Source organism: Nicotiana sylvestris, chromosome 5 (assembly GCF_000393655.2).
Source record: "Nicotiana sylvestris chromosome 5, ASM39365v2, whole genome shotgun sequence".
Taxonomy (NCBI): domain Eukaryota; kingdom Viridiplantae; phylum Streptophyta; class Magnoliopsida; order Solanales; family Solanaceae; genus Nicotiana; species Nicotiana sylvestris.
Window position 1 is genome coordinate 143890978 of NC_091061.1, and position 9641 is coordinate 143900618.

At 36.7% G+C, this 9641-nt stretch overlaps 1 protein-coding gene across 1 annotated transcript; it reads right to left on the bottom strand.

Moving 5' to 3' along the window:
- Positions 1 to 5606: 5606 nt before the first annotated feature.
- LOC104247991 (7-deoxyloganetic acid glucosyltransferase-like) lies at positions 5607 to 9027 on the bottom strand. Its single transcript, XM_009804161.2, has 2 exons — positions 8467 to 9027; positions 5607 to 6763 (listed from the first exon to the last, which is right to left on the bottom strand). The coding sequence occupies exons 1-2, from the start codon at positions 8978 to 8980 to the stop codon at positions 5835 to 5837; spliced, it is 1443 nt and encodes a 480-aa protein (XP_009802463.1). The 5' UTR covers positions 8981 to 9027; the 3' UTR covers positions 5607 to 5834.
- Between the last annotated feature and the right edge of the window lie 614 nt (positions 9028 to 9641).

Sequence of the window (9641 nt, forward strand, 5' to 3'; positions counted from 1 at the left end):
TTGCTTTGTTGGGATACCGCATTATAGTTCGCACATCAACCGGGGCAACTCCTTACATGTTGGTTTATGGTACCGAAGCTGTCATTCCAGCCGAGGTAGAGATTCCTTCTTTAAGAATCATACAGGAAGCTGAACTCAGCGATGCAGAATAGATAAGGAGCCGCTATGAACAATTGACCCTCATAGATGGAAAATGATGAAAGCAGTATGTCATGGTCAGCTTTATCAGAATAGAATGTCTAGAGCTTTCAACAAAAGGGTCAAACCAAGACAGTTCGCACCAAAGCAGTTGGTATTGAAGAAGATCTTCCCACATCAAGATGAAGCCAAAGGGAAAGTCTCTCCCCACTGGCAAGGTTCGTACATGGTTCGCAAGGTGTTGACAGGAGGAGCACTCATACTTGCAGTGATGGATGGAGAAATCTGGCCAAAACCAATCAATTCAGACGCATCAAGTGATACTATGCTTAGATTATTTACATTTCCTCATCTGATGTAATTGAACTACGGTTGACCTGATTCCCGTTTAAGAGGGGATACGTAGGCAGCCTTATGGGTTTGGTCATATCATAATAAAATTTCAATTTCCCCAATCACCCCAAAGATCAGAAACTAGGCAAAATTTTGAGGAGGACCCTCAAAATTCCGGAGCAAGTCCAATCAACACCAACGTATGTCAGATGGTCAAAAATCGGTTAAGAAACTGGGGCTAAATTTTGAGAAGGTTTAACAAGGCTCATTACCCGCAAACGGTCGACGAGTCATCTACCAAACTGGGGCATAATTTTGAGAAGGACCCTCAAAATTCTAACATAAGAGAGTTGCAATGTCTTTGAAATGTGTTAGTCACCAGTTCATCTAAAAATCACTTGATAAATCAATGTGTTTCTAAAATGACTCTATCTTTTACCAATAATTGCATATTTTTGAAAACTCTATTTCCGTAAAAGCTAGGTGTTATCTGGGGAAACTCAAAAGGGCCTCCAGAACGGAGCAAAGCAAGGCCAGCGGGCAGAAGCACGAACCAACCTCCCCTCACAAAACTTACAATTTTTCTTTGAACGCAGGCACATTTGACGTAGCGATAGCATTCGCAAATATGCATACACAAAGCAAATTCACTATCAATCTGGACATCAGACACCAAACATATATCCAGCTAAGAAATATACTATTCTTATTTGCTATCTGCTTTTTGCATGGGACTAAGCCTTGTCTCGCATATTTGCATGAGGCTAATCCTTGCCTTCACATCTGCATGAGGCTAATCCCTGCCTCCCTATTTGCATGAGGCTAATCACTGCCTCCCTATTTGTATGAGGCTAATCCCTGTCTCCCTATTTGCATGAGGCTAATCCTTGCCTCCACGTTTGCATGAGGCTAATCCCTGCCTCCATATCTGCATGAGGCTAATCCCTGCCTCCATATCTGCATGAGGCTAATCCATGCCTCCTTATTTGCATGAGGCTAATCCTTGCCTCCATACCTGCATGAGGCTAATCCCTGCCTCCCTATCTATATGAGGCTAATCCTTGCCTCCACATCTGCATGAGGCTAATCCCTGGATTGTATCTGCACGAGGCTAATGCTCGGATCCATATTTGCACGAGGCTAATCCTTGCCTCCATATCTGCAAGAGGCTAATCTTTGCCTCAATATCTGCATGAGGCTAATCCTTGCCTCCCCACCTGCATGAGTCTAATCCCTACCTCCATATTTGCATAAGGCTAATCCCTGCATCCCATACTTGCATGAGGCTAATCCCTGCCTCCCCATTTGCATAAGGCTAATCCCTGCCTCCCATACTTGCATGAGGCTAATCCCTGTCTCCCTATTTGTATGAGGCTAATCCTTGTCTCCATACCTGCATGAGGCTAATCCTTGCCTCTCCACATTTGCATGGGACTAAGCATTGTCCCTTTTTGCACAAATATTGCTCTATTTCTAGTACTATCTATCTGCTTTTCAATCGGGCTAAGCTGTGCCCTCCATTTCGCAAGACTAAGCCTTGTCTTGTTAACATCATATTATTGCATATCATGGGCCGAAATATCGCCAATTTATCCAAGCGCGTCATAGTCTAAAAGGCATCATCCTCATAGCCGGAAGACACCATGCCATAGCCTGAGGATCCCTCAAATTTGCATATCATTATTCAAAGGCGTCATGGTTTGGAGGCACTATCTGCATGGCCAGAGAATGCCATTTCATGGCCTGTGAATCTCTCATTAAACAATTCATGGCCCAGGACATCATGGTCCAAGGGCGTCATCCTTAACCATCCAAAGACAACTTTCATGGTCCAAAGGGAATCTGTATCATGTTTAAATTTCCGCACAAATACATGTCTGTAGCATCTCTTTATCTGCAGGTGACCACCAAGATACTGTTATCCTAGCAGGAGCGACCTCACTCTAGTTCTTTCAAACTATCTCAAACTTAACCGCTCATTATAATTGTTCTTGCATTTCGTGTCCGTTCTTGCAATGACATCATCGGTATATTCCGCCAATGAATCCAGAACTACACATGGCCTGATTCTTGTAAAACCAGGGATATGTAGGCAACTCAAGACCAGAGTCAGGCCTCTATCTTTTAAAACATCCCGACCGGTCAAAATTGGCCATCATTTCTTTACTCAAAAACTCTTTCATCCTTCCCGGTTAAAGAGGGGCAGTTGTTGATACCCAATTTTTCCTCATATATTTTTAATATATATATATATATATATATATACACACACACACACTTTCAAAATAGCACATATGTAGTTATAAGCATGCATAAATATTTTTATAATTTTTTCATAATTTTAAAAGCTCCAAATCAATTTATTTCTTCTCTTTTATTTATAAAATATCCAATAATTATCTTTCAAATTACTTTTGTGATAATTTAGTCATTTGAATTCTTTATTTATGCCAAAATAGTGTTTAAATATTTGTTAGTGTAATTGTTTAATTATATTTATATTTTTAGGCTAAATTGCACGCATAAAATGGTCTTTTATATTTTTTAAATATTAAATAACTATTTTAAATCATTTTAGTACACGAAAATATTTTTTTGGAACTCATTTATTATTTTTATAAATTATTTAGTTATTAAAAGTGGCTATTTAAAATCTGGCCTATTTTTATTTCAATTTTAGTCCTAATTTAGCCCAATACCCAGCCCAACTTTAATCCCAAAATATACCCAGCCCAATGCCCATCTGCCCTAGCCCAATAACCCGAGCAAATCCTGGTCGTTGATCATTATGATCAACGGTCCAGATTGACCCTTGCCTAAAATAAACGAAACGACCCCCCAAACCCTCTCATTTTCCACCATCCGCCGCCCTGAAATCCCTCTCCTCTCTCAAACACTCTGAAGCCTAGCCCTAACCTACCCACATCGCCAGTCGTCTGCTGCCTTCCATGGTGTTCCTCACCACTCCCCAGGCCTCTAATGGCCTCCCTCCCGTTTGTACTGCCATCTCCAGGGTCCTCAAGGGACTAGGGTCAGTGGCTTGCATCTATGGTCCCTTTCTCGCCTGTTTCAGGCCATTCCAGTGTGATTCCGAGTAAGATAGTCTCCTATATCGACTATGGGTTTCTAAGCATGTTTCTTCACTTCTGTGTTGTTCTCCTCAAAACCCTAATCTCTTTCTTCTAAACCTCTTAGATCTGTACAGATCTGAGACGATTTGGACTTGTTTCATATGAGTTTTACAATAACTTTGTGATTCTTTACAAGAATCGTATGATTTTGGAGTGATTTTTCATCTTTCTCTAAACTAGGGTTTCCTAAAACTTCTTTTTCCAAAACATCTGGTAATTTTTTGAGAGTTTGATCTTATGCTTCTTATGTTTTTGACTGATTTCGTAACTTTATTACAACCTTAACTCGTTTACTAAAAACCCTAATTTTTTGAACACTGTCGCGATCGCGAACAGCTGCCATAAGTGGACTTACGCGATCGCGATTTCCTCTACGCGTTCGTGAAGGGTAAGCCTCTCTGACCTTCGCGTTCGCGTAGGAGAAAAGACAAGTCCCAGCCCACCTCCATTTTTACACTACGCGTTCGGGGGACAAGAGTCGCGTTCGCGTAGAGCAGCCCACCAGTGCTCCGCGTTCACGTCCCTTACTTCGCGTTCGCATAGAACAATTTCAAACCCCAGCCCAGTTCCCTCTCGCGATTGCGAGACTTGCCACGTAATTTGCGATGTACAAAATGTCTGTGCACCTGAAGCAGTAAAACCTGCAACTTTTCTAAGTGTAAAAACCTATCCGAAACTCACCCGAGCCCTCGGGGCTCCAAACCAAACATGAATACTAACTCAAAAATATCATATGGACTTACTCATGCGATCAAATCGCTAACTTAACACCTTTAACAACGAATTTAGTATCAAAATCAAAGATAACCCTCTAGAACTCTTAAGTTCAAATTTTAACCACTGAGGGTCTGATTCACGTCATATCAAGTCCGTTTCTTACCAAATTTTTCAGGCTCAACCCAAATACCATATAAGACCTGTATCGGGCTCCCAAACTAAAATACGGGCCCGATACCATCAATTTCAAATACATTTAAATTTCCAAAAACTCTTAAAATTTCAGTTAAACAATTTTCTTCAAAAATTTATTTCTCGGGCTTGGGACCTCGGAATTCAATTCTGGGCATGTGCCCAAGTCCCATATTTTTCTACGGACCCTCCGGAACCGTCAAATCACGGGTCCGGGTCCGTTTACTCAAAATATTGACTGAAGTCAACTTAAATTCAATTTTAAAGGCCAAATTAGCATTTTCATCAAATTTTCACATAAAAGCATTCCGGATATATGCCCGGACCACGCACACAAACTGAGGTGAGATAAAAGGAGGCTTGTAAGGCCTTGGAACACAAAATTTACTTGTAAATCAAGTGATGACCTTTTGGGCCATCACATTTAAAGAAAATAAAAATATTTTCAGGGTGAAAAAAAAAATATCTATATTATATTTAAAGCGAAGTAGTACCAAAATATTAAACCAATTGACAAGTTAATAAGAGCTCATCTAAGTAAATGTATAGTACTAAGTACTTGCTGATTTAATAATAATAAAGAATAAAAAAGGAACAAATAATTTATTTAATTACTATAGAATGAGTATCCATTGATTTTGTATAGATTTTGTTATACTTCTGTAAATTACATTAAATAATAAAATAATACTCCATCTGGTCCATAATAAGTGACTTTTTAGCCTGTGGCACCCCCCTTAAGAAAATACTAACTCCTAAAGAAAAAAAGGTGTAATCACTAAATTACCCTTAATTAATTGTTACCTTGACACATTGGGATATGCAAATAAAGGCAAATTTTGGAAAAATAAAATTAATTTCTTCCTATGTAAAAGGACACTTATTTTAGACCAAAATAAAAGGGCTAAACGGTCACTTATTATGGACCGGAGAGAGTAACTAATATTTATTAAAATAATATGATATATTAGACCATAATTTTATAAGAGCAATATTTTGTCAAATTATCGGCGTGTTCTAACTCTCCAATACTTCAAAAGCCAAAGGCAACCCGTGGATGCGACTAGCTAGGCTAAAAAACACTAGAAAAAAATATACAAAAGAAGATTTCCCACGTTAAGATGATGACATGAAACTCTGAAATGAAGAATGGAATTGATTAAGTCTGACATCTATAATCTGCCTCAATAACAAAATGAGTATGTGATATTGAAGATTAATTAATGAGGATAGAGAGGAATTCCTCTTCATTCTCCGATATTATCAAGCAATACTTTTTTTTTGCATTTATATATAAGGATGATTTCTTAATCTAACCTACATCTAGTTTCCATTCCTCATCAATTTTATGTCCTTGATCAAACGATCTAAGTTACAGTAAGATGATCCATTTTCACTCGCTGATTTCCTCGCCAATTTCGCCATCAGACGGGTAGATTTTGCGAACTCATCCTTTCTAGTCTCTATTAAATCCTTCACCATTTTTTCAATTATCACTCTATCACAAGTATCCTTCATGTCCAATCCAATCTTCCAAACCTCCCCTGCAAGCCTACTATTGACTTGTTGATCTGCATAAAATGGCCAGCATATCATTGGAACTCCCTCATATATGCTCTCCAACGTCGAATTCCAGCCACTATGAGTCAAGAATCCTCCAATAGCAGGATGCCCTAGGACTTCCTCTTGTGGTGCCCATTCGACAATATATCCCCTTTGTCTTGTACCCTCTAATAACTCCTCTGGAATTTGATAGTCTTCAGCTACGGATTTTGGCCTTACAACCCACAAGAAAGGCTTTCCACTGTTTACAAGTCCATGCAAAAATTCCATAAATTGGTCTCTTGTTAGCACTGTCATGCTCCCAAAACTAACATATATCACTGATTTGAATGGTTGTTGGTCAAGCCAATCTATACAGCTTCTATCTTCCTCCCAAAGACTGCTCGAAGACGTACATGTTAGCCCAATATTGGTAGCTACTCTGGCTTTTAGTTGCACGTGGAGTGGTCCGATCGTGTAGAGTTTGGAAATATTCTTGGTTATTTGCGCTAGTGCTGGCCCTTCAAGTTCTTCAAAAGTGTTGAGAATAAGCCCGTGCGCGCTCTTTGTATGTTGAGTTGCTGAAATGACCAGTTGAAGACCACGGTCAGTAAGATCACTTGCGCGGCAGAAACTAGGAAGGTCGCGAAGCCGTAGAAATGACTCCATGCCCGCAACATTGGTGAGTAGTGTATCCATGTCACTTTGTCCTGTATATATATAACATAAGAGTTTAACTACTATACATCGATAATATAGAACAATTTTTGCATTAATCATGTAATAAAAACAAGCGAGTATCTGGCCATAATAAGTTAGCTGGTTACCCTAGAAACTAAAGTAAGCAACCTGATGTAACATGTAAAATTAATTAGATAGTCAAAAAAATTTATACAACTTATATATTATCAGTGGTGTCTCAATGGAGTACGAGGTCTAAAGCTGAATCGTTAATCGAGGCCTTTGGAGGCAAACATGATAATTATATTTTACAATCAACTTCCTCTAATATTTTCTTCGTAATTGATAACATAGCCAATTTATTTAATCATTTTGATATATTGTTGATCTTAAGTAAAGTTTTATTAATTTTACTTTCGAAAAACATCATTCCGTTGGGGGAATTGCCTTTATTTTTCTATGAGCAATATTATATAGGCATGTGAAAAAAGAATTAAATCTTTTATTTTATTGAGTATATCAATTATAGTATTATCTTCTACTTGAAAATTTTTCGTAGTACTTTTGTTAAAAAATAATTCCAAAAATTAATATGGAACTAATTAGCTCAAGGTATGTACAGGAGCTATTATAAAGTGAAAATTAATCCAGGTTGATTAAGAAGAATGATAAGAAGAATGAAGGAGGAAGTAAGTTAAGTGCATGTCATTCATTTGTTATAGATCAACCAAAGGCGGCTTAACCCCCAAGCCACTAAAGCGGTCGCTTTAGGTCTCACAAAATTAGAGGCTCCAAATGATACTCTTTTTATATGTAATTTAAAAATTAATTGTATTTATTAAATAGTGATAAGAAATTTATTCACCCATCTTTTGCTACCTTGTCACCAATCATTAATAACATAGTTTTATATTTTATATTGTTTTTTATCGGAGTTGGTTGAGAAAATTCAAATGAAAGAGAAAGGCAATTAAATCTGCAATTACTTTCTAGTTCTTCTTACTACAACTTGAATAAATTTTATTTACAACTCTAACTTTGTAGGATATTTTCTTTCAAGATCTCTGTTGGCACGCTTCAAGCTAATTAAATAATAAAATATATATTATTTTTGTAAATATAAATTTCTACATAATTGTTACTTTGGGAGGCAATGCTATATAGTAAGTTATTTTGACGGTCATGTGAAAAGAAAAAATTCAAAATTAAACTTAATAAAATCTTATCAAAGATTAGTAATGTTTCAACAAAAATTAAAGGGGTTGGTTACATCGTCAAGATGAAATTGCATCTCAAAAAGTAAAAAAGAAAGAAAAAAGCTTCAACAAAAATATCTAAAATTATTAAATAAGTTTAAGGCGCCTCTTATAACTTCTTGGCTTTAGGCCTCCAATACTATTGAGCCGCCTCTGAGATCAACTAAATTCGCCCAGGAAAAAAAAAGCATAATGTTTGGACTATGCCATAATAATTATTGACATATCAAATGGTTGATCAAAGAATTTACTTACTATTATAAAGAATTGTAGGAGTAATTATTTAAAATATACTTGTTATATATGTAATATAAATAATATTTGGGGCTCTATATTTTTTGGGGCCTAAAGCCTTGGGGTTGAGTCCGCCCCCTATATATTATGAGTTTCACTACACAATTTCATGAAAATCAAAGAATTAGAACTGACAATAGTAACAAAGCCGAGGAAAAAATTGAAGTTCCAAAAATGAGTACCGGTTATTGGAAGTTCCCCTCCTTCAATGAGTCGTGGAAGGCAGAAAAATGCCCAGAAGCAACTAGCACTGATTGTTCTAAACAGTATAGTTGGGATGTTAAGTTCTCTTCCAATATCTATTGTAAAACACATTATTCCATCAGTAATGATGCATGTAAGAGGTGGCCTGTCAAGTGTACTAAATCGACGAGCAATGAGCATTTCCATAAGTAGTGGTTTGGTGATTGTGTCAATGGAATTAAATAGGTCCACAACGCGATCACCAGTTCTCGGATGATCATCTGAAAGCCCATCAGGAATTGTTTCAAAGTATAAATTGGGATACTGCTTGTAACTTAAATGAATATCAGTGTAACTTAAGAGACGTCGATGAATGAAATCTGAGTTAAGAAATGTAACGTGCAAGCCCTCCCGACAGAGTAGTTGTGCTAACTTGAGCATGCAGTTAACATGGCCCTGTACAGGAAAGGGAAATATCAAGACATGGGAAAGGCAAGAAGTTGGTTGGTCCATATAAATTTTTTTATTCTTGAAATATTAATTCGATCATATATTGTATTTTACTATTTATATTGAGGCAATTTAGTTTGTTATGAATTGAAACCTTTGTGAATGCTTATATTCAGGAAAATGCAATGTACATGATGGTGCTTAACAAATGGCATGGAAGATGTCATCTTTAGCGTCACATTTTGATGCATGTATATCTTCACACTTTTCGTCTTTTAAGCTTATCTTGTGACTCCTACGTAATAAGCTAAGGCTTGGGGACAAGTTATCCTGGCACTTAAAGATATATACAATTTCATCTTACAACATGTTTATGAAGTGTAGATATTATACATAATAACAACAAAAAAAAGTTCTAAAAATAGTAACACCGCAACAACAGTAGAGGTGTACAAATCGAACCGGAAGACCGCACCAATCTCTTTGTTCTTCCATATTCATATGTCAAGATATCTATTAAATTCTTATATTTTTTCGAATTTGAAGTGGTATTTTGATAATTTAAAATTAAATAGAACATATTATTCTATAAGTATCATATTGATTTTTATGTTTAATTATTAAATTCAGTTAACCTTGAAAGTGTACATTAATGAAAAATAGTCAGACGACTATCAAAATAACTATCATATGTTACTAAGAAAATTCTCCCATAAGAGTATGT

What these genes read in the sequence shown, in the direction of transcription:
- LOC104247991 (XM_009804161.2), bottom strand. Translation starts at nt 8,980, where the DNA reads ATGGACCAACCAACTTCTTGCCTTTCCCATGTCTTGATATTTCCCTTT. An exon ending in AGGGGAACTTCCAATAACCG is followed by an intron (nt 6,764 to 8,466) that starts GTACTCATTTTT and finishes ATATATATACAG; the next exon opens with GACAAAGTGACATGGATACA.